Below are 14,708 nucleotides of genomic sequence, written 5' to 3'. Positions count from 1 at the left end.
CCTCTTTTGGGGGCTGACATCTGAGTAGGATGACCAAGTCAAGGCTGGCAGCCCAGAAGAAAGAAGCATCGACCATCCCCTGAGCCCCAGAGGGCCCCTTTCCCCTTACACACAAATATCACCTGGAAGGAGAACAGAGGACAGACAAGGTGACAGCATAGCACATGCATATTCTCTGTCCAGGTTCTAGAGACACAGAGAGAACTCAGGCAAGGTCCCTGATAGCCAGAAGATGACCCACATTACGCCATAGGGCAGGGCTGATGGTACAGGTGTTGAATGGGTGATAAGCATCACGACCAGTGTGTTTGTGAAACTTTAGAGAGGCGGAGGGAGAAAGCAGTTGCAGGACTATTGATAGAGTAGCGAGGATCTGGCATCAACCTGGGCCTGTGGGTGCGGGTGGGAGGAAGGTGGACTGGGAAGGGATGGTCTCATGTTATTGCAGGACCAAGGGATGGGGTGCTGGCGGGCCGAGCCATTGACTCTGTGTGACTCGGGCAGGTCCCTTAACCACTCTGGGTCTCAGTTTCCCAATGTATCAAGTGAAGGGGTTGGCTTAGATCAGGGGCCCCTCAGGGCACTGAGGAAGAGCATCGGGGAGGCTGAGAAGATGGGCTCCAGGCCTCTGACCCTTGTTCCATCTACACGCTACAGCTTTTCCCCCTTCATTTTGGGTAGTATGTTTCTGGGTAAGATTTCATTGAAGAAAAGAGTTGTGGTTTTCTGTTTTGTTTTGTTTTGTTTTGTTTTCTAAAGCCACTGGTCTAAAGACCTTTAAGTTTCGTTTCAGCCATAAACAGCGTAGGATAGCAGTTCCAGGGCCAGGTGGTGGCAGGCTTGTTAGTGGGAGCTGGGAGGGACAGCTAACCCAGCCCTAGGACCTCTGCAGCCCCCCTCCTCTCTAGAAAGGGGGGTGGGGAGGGGAGGCAGGCTGGGGTGCCGGAGTGGGTACAGATTTCTGGGAAAGACGGACAGAAAAGCTCCTGCTTCGTAAACCTGTTTGGTAAAAATTTGGGCTCACTGTGAGAGCCTTTCAGACCCCAAAACGGGTCCTCACCCGAGACAGTACACCTGCCCTGGTCTGGGGTTTCTTCCTGCAAGTTATTCCACTGAGGCTCCCAAACCTGGGGCCTGAATTCTATGGGGCCCTGGGAAAATGCAGCTGAGGGGCCTGAGGAGCAGAAGAGCTTGCTCGGGCTCTGCTACTGACTAACTCAGCACCTTCGAGCCTCCGTTTCCTCACTCGTAAAGTGGCAATAAAAGTACCTGCGCTTTTTATGGGTAAAAATAAGTGAAGTGCAGGGACTTCCCTGGCGGTCCAGTGGTTAAGATTCCACGCTTCCAATGCGGGGGTTGTGGGTTCGATCCCTGGTCAGGGAACTAAGATCCCACATGCCACGTGGCCAAAAAAAAAAAAAAAAAAGTGAAGTGCTGACATACTATAAAAACTTAAAAAATTACCTCTTCCATCTGCTCCTAATACCTGCGCCCCGTCCCTTCTCTGCCTTGCTTAATTTAATTCAATTTATTGATTTACAGTTCATGCCTAAAGCGTACTCCTAGTACAGAATGCCAGGGGTAGCTGAACGGGCAGCATCATAGCAAACAAGCACAAGAGCAAAGGGTTAGACAAATGGACAGCTTCTAAGTCCTCATGAACATAAAACATACAGTCATTTATTCATCTCAGATTCCCAGAGTGCCTCCTATGTGCCAAACTGGGTTCACTAGGTGAGGTCAACCCCTGACACATGGGTATGTGAATTTTTGTCTCTGTCTCAGACAGTTGAGAAGAAGTCAGTGTTTTGAGAAAACATGGTGATGTGATGGAAAACCAAGTGCCAATTCCCCAGAACAAGATCTGGGTGGCATAGCCTCCCATACAGCTTTAAGCCCTATACAGCAGAAAATGGTAGCATGCTCCCCAAATGCCTGGGAGTGACTGTTAGAAGAGGGCATGATGTGGCCGAAAGGGCCCAGGTTTTGCCACCTAAAAATGGTGTAAACTTAGGAAGGTCAAATCTAACTTTGAGCCCCAGTTTCCTTATCTATGAAACTGGGTCATAAAATCTGCTTGCCTGGTTGTTGTGGAATAAAATCAGATCGGGCAAGGATCTGCTTTACGGTAGCACTCGGAAAGGGATCTCCATTATTACAGTTTTGGAAAAAGCACAGAACGGATGACTGCATTCATGAGTGTCACTGTGGGAGATGCAGTCTGTCCTTGGTGGGGTCCAGGCCTCAGGAGTCACCAGCTGAGATCCTTTGCCGAGTGAAAAGGGCTCTGAGCACCCCCTGCACATCCCGATTCCGGAGGCTGTAGATGAGAGGGTTCAGCATAGGCGTGACGACAGTGTACATGACGCTGGCCACTCGGCCCCGCTCGGCCTCATACCGGGACATGGGCTGGAAGTAGACTGCAATGACTGTCCCATAGAAGAGGCCCACCATGGCCAGGTGGGAGCCACAGGTGGACACAGCCCAGAGCTTCCACGTGGCTGAGGGCAGCTGGAGCACCACAGCTGCGATGGCCCCCTAGGAGGCGAGGATGAGTAGGAAGGGAGTGACTGCCACCACGGCACCCTTGGTGAAGATGACGAGCTGGATGTGGCGAGTGTTGGGGCACGAGAGCCTTAAGAGAGGCTGGTGGTCACAGAAGAAGTGGGGCACTTGGTGGGAGGCACAGAAGGACAGATGGGTCATAAGCAGGATATGCAGGAGGGAGTGGACATGGGACACGAGCTACACAGTCCCCACCAGGGCTGTGCACACAGCCCGGGACATCCTCGTGGCATAGCGGAGGGGGTGCCGGATGGCCACGTAGCGGTCATAGGCCATGGCAGCCAGGAGGCAGCTGTCAGTTACACCCAGGGCAAAGCAGAAGTACATTTGGGTCAGGCAGCCAGCCAGGGAGATGGAGCGGTCGTGGGCCATCAGGTTGGCCAACATCTTGGGTACAGTGATGGAGGTAAAGCAGAGGTCAGCAGAGGACAGATGGGCCGGCAGGAAGCACATGGGTGCATGAAGGGTTGGACTGGCTCAGATGACAGCCACAATGAGTCCATTACCCAGGACGCCCGCCACATACAGGACCAAAAATAGGACAAGGAGAGGCCGCTGCTGTCCAGGATTTGTTGTTAGTCCTAGTAGGGTGAATGGGGTTCCTTCTGAAGTCTCATTGGCAGCATCCATGGCTGGCTTGCTTCTCTTTCTGGGAGCCCAGGGGTTCCATTCTACTGCTGGGTCATCTCCCCAGTGTCAGAGGAAAAGGGTGAAGGGCCACTAAGTTGCTCAAGGCTTTCTGGCCATGAGGGAAATCGTGGGTTTGGAGTCAGAGAGCCGTGTGGCTGCACACAGGTGTGGACCGTGTGCAACTCATTTTCCCCCCTGAATCTTCTTCCTTTCCAGGCCTTAGGTTCCCCATCATTAAAGTAAGGGAGCTGAACCAGATGACCTTGAAGGCTGCTTCCAACTTGGATACTTTGCGATTTGAAGCAAAAACATTGCCCAGGATGTGGACCAGAGAAGGAAGAAAACACAAAAGAAAAGATCAAACAGAGAGAGGATCAAAATCAGGGAGAGATTTGACCAATGGGCATTTATTTCAGGAAAATCAGAGTGGAAAAGAAAACCCAGATGGAAGCAAGGAACTTATCAAACAAATAAAAATTCCAAACATTAAGGGCACACAGATATTGACATGAATGTAAACCTACAGCACCCAAATGCAAACATGATGTTTTAGAACACTGAGGGACAAAAGAAGAACCCATCACTCCCAGGGATGTGAGGATCTGATGATGTTCAGATACCCAGACTGCCATCCAATATGTCATCAACAGTAGATGATGGGACGCAGTTGGGCAATATCATCAAATTCTGAAGAAAAAAACCGATTTTGAACCTAGAATTCTATCCTAAACCAAAATATTAATCAAGTATGAGAAAGGAATAAAGAAATTTTCAGACTTGCAAAACAAAAAAAAAACAAAAACAGAACCTGGATGACTCCCTGTATCCCTGGAAAACTCTTCCCATGAAATCAAACACTTACAGCATCAAACAGATGCACACCCTCTATGGGAAACTCATGCAGACAGATGGATACACCTGCCAGATGCAGAGACTTGACTCTTAAGGACAGAGGCAACTTGTTTCAATGCCTCCATTTTTTCCTGCCTGAATCTCACTGCAGAAATCTTGGATGATTATCCAAGAGGGGGGTCTTAAAAGGAGAGGGATTTTAGGATAGGTTTCCTGAAGGCTATGCTGAGGCCATCTCTGCAGGAGAATGATCCCTTAATTTCTTTTCACATCCTTCTCTCTATTAAAATAAAATAAAGACCCTTCCTACCCTCCTCCATTGGGTAAGAAGAATTTCTGGCTTTGGATCCCTGGAGAACATTTTTTTTCTCAAATTTACAATCACGTCCCACTGTCCAGGAAGGTGAGAGGATCGGGGTAAGAGGGTAAGATGGAGTGGGAAAGCTTGCTTACGAATTGGCTTTTTCAGAAACTGGACCTACTCTAACCCGTGTTTAAATTGACCTCAATAAACATTCAAATACACGGAGCTGTTTGCAGAAACATTCAACTGTAATCACAAACACACCGGTGCAGGCGTGCGAGCATGTGCAGCCTCCAGCTGTGCTCTGCAAATACACAGGCACGATCGATCACATACAGAAATGTGGACACTGACATCTGAGTAAGCAGACAAGTGTAACCACAAGACCCACAGACCCAGACCATCCTACACATAAACAGAGGGTCCAAAGCAATCACAAAATAGCACTGAGGCCAGAGGGTGACGCTCATTTACAGACTCCTGTTCACGGGGGCTCCTGGCACCATGCACAGCTACTGGGACATGCACATTCATGCTTCCTCTGAGCACGTAGTCTGTGTCAGCTCTCTACCAGTGCCCGTCCACCCCATCCCGGCACACCCTGTCACATCCCATCACACAATCACATCTTCCGGCACAGCCCCAGGGGCCCACGGCCTCTCAACTTCACACACATGGCTACACTCACATAGGCTCATGCTGGGTCACAGCAGAGATGTGCCACCCTAGAGGAGCACGTCCATATACACACCACCTCCACCTCCCCCAATGATGCTATCAGACAGTGATGGGGACGCACAGTCTCAGCCTCACACAAACAGCACCCGCTGTTTGTGAGCCCAAGAGCCCAAGAATTCATAACAAGAAGAAAAGACCACAGAGGAGGTCTCTGAGTATAAACATCATTGAATTGGGGGCAAACCTTCCATTCTCAGTCCCATAGCTGCCAGCTCTTCTGATAACGTCTCCAACCACTGTCATGGCATATGAATTGGCATGGTGATAGGAGGAAAGAACTGGGAAAGGATTATAAAAACTCGGGGTGGGGACTTTCCTGGTGGCACAGTGTTTAAGAATCTGCCTGGCCATGCAGGGGACACGGGTTCGAGTCCTGGTCCGGGAAGATCCCACATGCCGCAGAGCAACCAAGCCCCTGCGCCACAACTACTGAGCCTGCGAGCCACAACTACTGAAACCCAAGCGCCTAGAGCCCGTGCTCGGCAACGAGAACCCACCGCAATGAGAAGCCCACGTACCGCAACGAAGAGTAGCCCCCACTGGCCACAACTAGAGAAAGCCCGTGCCCAGCAACGGAGACCCATTGCAGCCGAAAATAAATAAATACGTAAATAAATAAATAAATTTATAAAACCAAAACCAAAAACTTGTGGTGGGAGAAGGGGTTTTAATTCATTTAAGCCTTTGGAAAAACGTGTCGAGTTTGGGATATTGTACCCTCTGCTCTCAACATGCAGGCTCATCGGGTAATAGGGTGACCAAACATCCTGGTTTGCCCAGGACGGAGGAGGTTTTCTGGACATGGGAGTTAGAGTTTTAAAAACTAGGACAGTTCTGAGAACACCAGGACAAGTTGGTGACCCTGTCAAGAAACATAAACATTCTCTAAGAATTGAGGAGATAGTATAGTACACATCCCTCTCTCCATTAGTCTGGGACCTCCAAGAAGACCATAGTTACTAAGGAGGGACCCAGTTCTGGTAACAAGGGGCATCACCTCCCCGGGGAGCCGGGATGAACCTTCAGTTTTCCTGCAGTCTAAATACCCAGCAGCTGATTTCTCCTTGAAAGGAAGTTGGAGTGGTAAGGCCAGCCCCTGGCTGGGGCCCAAGGAGCAGACTCCATGGGGAGCCTATTAGGGGGTGACAATGAAGCAATGTTTGAGTCCCATACCTTTGCCACCCCAGGCCTCATCGCAGCCATAATTAGGAGGAGCTGGAAAGGGGATGAGACAGGAGCTGACATCTACTCTGACCATGCTCCACCTCTCCTTGGAAGCACCTATCATAACTCCTGGGGTCCACTCCTGCCCTGCTCTTGCATGAAGGGGCTTCATGGGCAGAATGCAGTGCCTTGGGCCTTGCCCATGTGCACCTGAGTGAGGGAGACAAAGAAAATCTGTCAAAATTGTAAACTCTGGGTATACAACAATCCCAAGAGTACTGGATCTGAAGGGTCCAGCATGACCTGGAGCACTGTGGTTGCCTTTGCCCAAGAGGTTTATGGAATTTCCTCTCCAGACCCCAACTCGGCCTCTGGATGTTGCAATCTTAACACAAAGCAGTCTACACTACCTGACCACGTGCTAATCTGAGCAAACTCATAACCCTCAATGAAACTTAAATCCACCAATAATTAGCTCTTACTCTTAAGCTTTAAGAAACATCAACCATTATCCATAACCCTAAATACGTCTTAAAGTGACCCCAAACATGTTGATTTGATACTCAAAACACTCTTCTTATGCCTTACTTTCATCTAGTTCTGAACCTAGGCTAACTGTAATAATAACTAGACTGTGACTTAAGCTTATCACAAACGTTATCCACATACCAACTTAACTTAAATCGAACAGAGCTCTAACATGAAATAAACTCTAACTCAAATTTAATCTAGCAATAAAAAAAAGAAAGCAGAATTATCATCTTAAGTAGTCCTGCCCTTTAACACTAACTATAAAATATTTCTAACATTTCTTTCTTTTTGATTTACAATGTTGTGTTAGTCTCAGGTGTACAGCAAAGTGACTCAGTTACACACACATTCTTTTTCAGATTCTTTCCCCTTATCGCTTATTACAAAATATTGAGTATAGTTCTCTGTGCTATACAGCAGGTCCTTGCTGGCTATCTGTTTTATATATAGTAGTGTGTACATGTTATTTCTAATATCTCTAATAAGAGCTCAAAATTTATCCAAACCCTTACTCCTAAATTTATCCCCAATCCACTATTAATTAGAATCAATCCAAATTGTAAAATTTACAAAATTTTAATTCAATCCTAAATTTTTTTTTTTTTTTTTTTTTTTGCAGTACGCGGGCCTCTCACTGTTGTGGCCTCTCCCGTTGCGGAGCACAGGCTCTGGACGGGCAGGCTCAGCGGCCATGGCTCATGGGCCCAGCCGCTCCGCGGCATGTGGGATTTTCCCGGACCGGGGCACGAACCCGTGTCCCCTGCATCGGCAGGTGGACTCTCAACCACTGCGCCACCAGGGAAGCCCAAATTTACATAATTTTAATTCAATCCTAAATTTGTCCATTTGTAACCTAACCCTGGCTTTACCCTAACTCTAACCCTAGTCTTAGCCATAACATGAACACTAACCATAGTCTAACCATAACCATAGTTCTGATCCTTTCCTAATCTCTATCACAGCCCTGAAGTAAATTAATCTTGGTCAAATTCTAACCCAACTATAGGATTTTAGGAATGAGCTCATGTATGTTCTGCTTGGCCTTGGCCATTGCCCTGAGAGATGGAATATGTAGGCTAATAGGGAAAGATATTTGCCTCACCAGATTCCATCCCATTCTTTGGCATGAGTGGGTACTGAAGATGTCCTCTTGGGGTCAAGGTGAGCAGAAGCAGACTCACTGGTCATGAAGGACCTCAGAAGAGCAAGAATCTAGAAACACTTGCAGCCAATACGGCTCTTCTCTGGTGTTTCTGGGAATCATCCTCTTAGAAGTTCAAGTGGCAAATAAACTTAGTTACTGCACCTGGTGACATGCAGGAACTTCCATGTTTTGAACATCGAGGAACCTAAGGCAGCTCAACAGCAGATTAACTTGATCTTGATTCTGGCGCTGGGTCTAGATTACTCCAGGTTCCTGTCTCCTGTCTGTAAGCTTCAGTTTCTCCCCTTTTCTCCCCCTCAAACAATGACAAGAGACACCCAGCCAGAGGAACCTCCACCTTTACCCACAGTGACCGGGCCCAGGAAGAGCTCTCCTCATCTCTTCAGAGTCAGTCCTAACCAGCCTCTCGGACCTCGCACGCGTGCGCCGGCCTCGGACAGCAGCAGTGCTTCCAGTTCCTTCCGAGCACCTCCCTGACCTCTTTGTTGCGGAGGCTGTAGGTGAGCGGGTTGAGAGCTGGGATGACAAGGGTGTAGAACACAGATGCCATCTTGTCAGTGTCCAGGGTGTAGCTGGAGCTGGGGCACAGGTTCATGAAAATGAGTGTCCCGTAAAGCACGGTCACGGCCGGGAGTTGGGAGCCACAGGTAGGGGCTGCTCGCCACCGGCCCTTGGCCTAGTGCATGCAGATCACGGCTCCGGCAATGAACCCGAGGACACGGCGAAAGCCAACACAGTGGCTGTCTGGATGCAGCCACAGACAACGAAGAGGGGGAGTTCACTGAGACTGGTGTCGTTGCAGGAGATGGCCAGCAGTGGAGGGATATCTCAGAGGAAGCTGTTCACCTCCCAAGAGCCGCAGAAGCTCAGGTGGAAGGTGAAGGTCGTGTGGACCACGGCACTCACTGCCCCACCCAGGCCTGATGCTGCCAGCAAGACCAGACACAGACGCCGCGACACGGCGGTGGTGTAGAGAAGAGGGTTTCCGATGGCCACATCGCGGTCATAGGCCATGGATGTCAGCAGGCAACACTTGGCATCCGCCAGCCCTGTAAACAAAAACATCTGGGAGGCACAGGTTGCGTAAGGGATGGTGATGCAGGGCAACAGCTGGCCCACGAGCATCTTGGGACCGATGGCTGAGGAATAGCAGGCATCCAGCAGGGAGAGGTTGGCCAGGAAGAAGTACATGGGTGTGTGGAGCTGGGCGACCATGTAGACTAGCAGCACCAGGCTCACATTTCCCAGCAGGCTCACCAGGTAGATGGGCAGGTAGATCGGGATGAGGGTCAGGTGCAGGTCCCAGCGATCTGTGATGTCCAGGGGCACCCCTGGCCCAAGTGAAGTTCTCTGGCATCATCCTGCAGGACAGAGTCTGGGGAGAGACGAAGCAGGAGGGAGGTGAGGGAAAGGTTAGGACCATCACCTGTGAGAAAGCGCTTTGTACTGGGAGACAGGTAGACTTGGGTGTGAGTCCTAACTGTGTAACAAAATAGCGGTGTGACCTTGGACAAGCCATACCACTTCTCAAAGCCTGTGTTTTTAGTGCTGAGAAGTCACTATCATTTAACCTTCATGAGAGGGGGAATCTTGCCTGTCTTATTCAATTTTGAATCCACAGTTCTGAGAATATTGCCTGGCACATAGTAATTGCTCAGTAAATATGGGCATACCTCATTTTATTGCACTTGGCTTTATCATGCTTCACAGATGGTGTTTTGTTTTTTGCTTATGTTTTTGTTTTTTACAAATTGAAGGTTTTGGCACCATTTTTCTGACATCATTTGTTCACTTCATGTCTCTGTGTCACATTTCAGCAATAATCACAGTATTTCAAACTTTTTCATCATTATTATATTTGTTATGGTGATCTGTGATCAGTGATCTTTGATGTTACTGTTATGATTCACTGAAGGCTTAGATGATGATTAGCATTTTTAGCAATAAAGTGTTTTAAAATTAAGGTACATACACTGCTTTTTTTAGACATAATGCTATTGCACACTTAATAGACTACAGTATAGTGTAAACATAACTTTTATATGTACTGGGAAACTAAAACATTGGTGTGACTTGCTTTGCTATATTGGCTATATTGCATTTGTCTGGAACTAAACCCACAATATCTCCAAAGTCTGCATGAATTTGTTAAATACATGAATGATGAATAGGATAATAGTTGGTGTCTGGACAAGGATTGAAAACTCCATGACTCTATATGCATTCGCCTCTCCAGTTTCCCAAGGAGGAAAAGAAGCAATGAAATGGGCACAGTCTCCTGATCCAAAGGGTAACTATTCGCTGTGGGTCTTGAGATTTGCTGGGAGGACATCTTTCCACTAGAGTAAGACCTGGGAAGGGAGAGTGCAGCAGTGGTTGGCCTCTGGGGGAGATGGCAAGAAGTAGAAAGAACAGAAGATTTGAATATATTCCAAGGCTGGACTCTTCACCTCCCCAAGTCTCAATTTTCTCATCTGTGTAGGGAGAAAGAAAAAGCTTCAAGGATTCAATGAGATAATGCATACAAAGCATCTCACACAGAGCCTGGCACACAGCAGGCGTTTAATGAAGGATCAGTTAATTGAGTTGAGCTAGATGCCTTGCCTCGATACTAGAAGGAAGCAACTCTAAGGCAACCAGAAGTCGTGTAATTTCCAGAAAATATAACATTGTTTACACTCCTGTGCCTTTTCACTCGTTCCCTCCGCCTAGAACTCATTTCCTCTTTTTGTGTTTAACAAAAACTATCTCGGATGTAAAGCCTTCCCTTGTGACTCAGATGACTCAGAGGAAAATAAACTTCTCCCTACTTTGCGCTGGTTGCACTGGAGCTTACATCCATCACAGCGTTTCATTATTCTTTTGCACATTTTTTTTTAAGTCTTCATTGAATTTGTTACAATATTGCTTCTGTTTTATGTTTTGGTTTTTTGGCCGCAAGGCATGTGGGGTCCTAGCTCCCGACCAGGGATCGAACCCACACCCCCTGCATTGGAAGGTGAAGTCTTAACCACTGGACTGCCAGAGAAGTCTCAACTGCACATATTTTTTATGTGTCCATCTCTCCTGTGGGCTTTGAGCTCCTTGATTCAATATTCATTCAACAAATGTTTATTGAGTCCTACTATGTGCTAAGTATGGCCCTGTGATTCATTTCTGTACCTCCAGGGTCTGGTATGTAATCAGTGCTCAATAAATATTAGTTGAATGTATAAAACAGTGAAAAGAATATGAACATTAACAGCATGTAGACCTGGTTTTAAGTCTGGCTTCCACCACCTTCTGCTGTGTAACTTCAGGCAAGTCACTTCACCTCTCTCAGACTGTTTTCTTATTCTAAGGTAGATGTAATATCTCTGTTGGAGGGTTCTAAGAGGCAATAAATGTGCAGCACCTGGAACTGAGTAAATGCTCTTTCTCCTTCCTTTAAGAGAAGTTTAGATGTTTAGGACCTACCTGCGGCTGGTGAGGATGATGAAGGTCTTCATAAAGTGCAACTTGGATGAAAAAAATTTTGATTATATCATATGTTGGTGAGGTTCTGCTGGTGGAAATGTAAATTGAAAATTTGGAGGACAATTTGGCAGTTAATTACAAATGTGTATACCCTAGTGTCTTAGTCTGCTTGGGCTGCCACAACAAAGCACCATAGACTGGGTTGCTTAAACAACAGATATTTATTTCTTGCAGTTCTGGAGGCTGGGAAGTCCAAGATCAGGGTGCCAGCATGGTTGGATTCTGGTGACGGCCTACTTTTAGACTTGCTGATGGATGCCTTCTTGCTTTATCCTTATGTGGTGGAGAGAGAGTGCAAGTTGTCTAGTCTCTTCTTATAAGGGCACTAATTCCATCATGAGGACCCCACACTTAGGACTTTATCTAAACCTAATTACCTCCCAAAGGCCCCACTTCGAAATACCATTACATTCGGGATTAGGGCTTCAACATATAAGTTTTGGAGGGACACAAACATTCAGTCCATAACACCTAGTAATTCTACTTCTTGGTGTTTTGAAAACTCTCACACATGTACACAAGGAGACATGCACAAACGTGCATGCTCTCCTGGACTGTTTGTAATGGCCCAACATTAGCCAATGTCAATAGGCTCATGGGAGTTAAACAGGAATAGATTTAACTTATATGTATCAATGTGGAGAAATCTTAAAACCACACTGAGATAAAAACATAATTTGTGGAAAAATGTACAGATTGAAGAAAAAGCACAAAACAATGATATATGTCTTAATGTATATGTATACAAAATGCACTGATGGTTGCTCCAACCAGAGATAGGATCCTAGCTAAAGGGTCCCAGGACATTTCAAAGGTTTCATCTTCTTTGCCTCATCCCTACATCCAGAGCTGATCCTCCTTATCTTTTAAGACTCAGCTCAGGGATCATTACTTTTTCCCAGGAAGCTTTATCTGAACATCCAACCACCCAACCTCTCATTTCTGGAACCCCACTTACTGGGATCTCTATGTTATAGCTCTACTCCATCATTTTATAATTACCTAAGGTGATGTTCTCCCTCACCTAACTGAGCATTTGAGACCATGCCTAAGTCTTCCCTTTATCCTTAGGGATACAGAATTTTAGGGATCTTCCCCTCTTCCTTGGTGGGATCACACTGGTGGAGGTTAGACAGCCTCCAGGAGTAGAAAAATGTGGGGTCCCAGCCCCACCCAACTGTATGGTCTCCATGAATGAAGTCAGCTTGCCAGCGGAAGTTCTGCATCCATAACCCAGTTGGTGGTAAACCCCTTGTGTATTTCTGTCTGTCTACGTGGAAAGCAAACACCACTCACCTTCACAAAGTGAGGAGCAGAGCTGCTTCGAGTGCCTTTCCATTTCTTCACCTGTAAAATGGGGGTAATGAAACTTCAAGGCTTTTAAATTGCTTTGAAATTTGGGGGTGCAAGGATCCCAAAACTTCAGTTAAGCGGTTACTACGGAGTGTGTGTGTGTGTGTGTGTGTGTGTGTGTGCGTGCGCGTGTGCGTGCGCATGTGCACAAAACATAGAGTGAATTCTCCATTAATTTCTCTCTGTTGCCTTACTGCCCATGAGGAGTAATCCTGACATTCAGGGAATTAATTTTTTTCTTTGAAGTTAAGAAAATGGAGTTCCAAAGAAGGAAAGAGACAAGATACATAGCTCTTAAGGTATAGAGTTGGGGCTTGAACTCAGATCTGGCTCCAAATCCAATTTTCTTTGTCTCTAGACAGAGGCCCTAAATAGTTCTCTTAACAGATTACCAAGCTAGTTGTCACTGTCTTGCCTCAGTCCTCTCATCTTTAGATTAAGCAGATTGGACCAGATCAGGGGTTCCCAGTCTACTCTGCGGACTCTGTCATTAGAATTACTGGTGGAACCTAGGGGCAAGATGGGAATAAAGACACAGACCTACTAGAGAATGGACTTGAGGATACGGGGAGAGGGAAGGGTAAGCTGGGACAAAGTGAGAGAGTGGCATGGACATATAGACACTACCAAACGTAAAATAGATAGCTAGTGGGAAGCAGCCGCACAGCACAGGGAGATCAGCTCGGTGCTTTGTGACCACCTGGATGGGTGGGATAGGGAGGGTGAGAGGGAGGGAGACGCAAGAGGGAAGAGATATGGGAACATATGTATATGTATAACTGATTCATTTTGTTATAAAGCAGAAACTAACACACCATTGTAAAGCAATTATACTCCAATAAAGATGTTTAAAAAAAAAAAAAGAATTACTGGTGGAGCTTTGTGAAAAAACAGATGGCTATACCCAGCGCCCAGAAATTCTGATTGATTTGATCTAGAGCAGGGCTCAGAAATCTGTACTTGTAGAAAGTGTTCCAGGGCTTCCCTGGTGGCTCAGTGGTTGAGAGTCCACCTGCCGATGCAGGGGATACGGGTTCGTGCCCCAGTCTGGGAAGATACCACATGCCTCGGAGCGGCTGGGCCCGTGAGCCATGGCCGCTGAGCCTGTGCGTCCGGAGCCTGTGCTCCGCAACGGGAGAGGCCACAACAGTGAGAGGCCCGCGTACAACAACAACAACAACAACAACAACAACAAAAAAGCATTCCAGGTGATTCTGATATGCGACTTGATTTGGGACCATGAGCATCAGAGCTTCTCCATCTTGAGTGTGCATAGGAATCATGTAGAGATCTTGTTAAATGTAGGTTCTGCCTCAGAAGGACTGGGAAGGGGCCTGAGATTCTGCATTTTTAACAAGCTCCCAGGTGACGCTGGTGCTGCTGGTTTGGGCACCATGCTTTGAGTAGCAAGAGCCTAGGTCATACTGGACAGCATTCCCAGCTCTGACATCTTAAGATTCTAGCTTTCTGGAGGGTTCTCTCAGCCTCCTCCTGCTCGCTCCTTTCTCTCTGCTCAACTCTTTGCTTTGACTCATCCTCTCTCTCCTGGCCCCACTATACTCATGAACACATTTAACTATGGTGAGGCTGGACTCTCGACATTTTTCAAGATGTGGCTTCCCCATTTCCTCACAAGCCCCAGCTCTTAGCGTGTTCCTCCTCAGCACGCCAACATTTGACATGTCTCGGTCCAGACACCAGTTGCTGCCACCGTGTTGGTGTGTGGTTATTGGGTTGGTAGGACATACCTAGAAGGTGGAGGTGGGTGGAGAGTTCTTCCGATGGAGCAGCTTCAGTCCAGCCTTTGGGTGACACTGGCAGGTGGAGGGGTCGCAGGGACACGCCCCACCCCAGATGTAGGAACAGGGGGACTTCTGCTCTTCCTTAGCC

The 14,708-nt window shown here is 47.3% G+C and overlaps 2 protein-coding genes across 2 annotated transcripts; both read right to left on the bottom strand.

Moving 5' to 3' along the window:
• Positions 1-2,244: 2,244 nt before the first annotated feature.
• LOC103071078 (olfactory receptor 1K1-like) lies at positions 2,245-3,195 on the bottom strand. The gene is given in 1 exon segment (XM_082931437.1): positions 2,245-3,195. A coding segment is annotated over 1 exon segment (951 nt).
• A 5,148-nt stretch (positions 3,196-8,343) lies between these two features.
• On the bottom strand, positions 8,344-14,500 carry LOC103074558 (olfactory receptor 5C1). Its single transcript, XM_082931440.1, is given in 4 exon segments — positions 8,344-8,663; positions 8,666-9,280; positions 12,762-12,812; positions 14,452-14,500. Coding segments are annotated over 4 exon segments (1,035 nt in total).
• Positions 14,501-14,708: the final 208 nt, after the last annotated feature.

Source organism: Lipotes vexillifer, unplaced genomic scaffold (assembly GCF_000442215.2).
Source record: "Lipotes vexillifer unplaced genomic scaffold, Lipotes_vexillifer_v1.1 scaffold1285, whole genome shotgun sequence".
NCBI lineage: Eukaryota > Metazoa > Chordata > Mammalia > Artiodactyla > Lipotidae > Lipotes > Lipotes vexillifer.
This window is presented reverse-complemented; position numbering and strand designations above follow the sequence as displayed.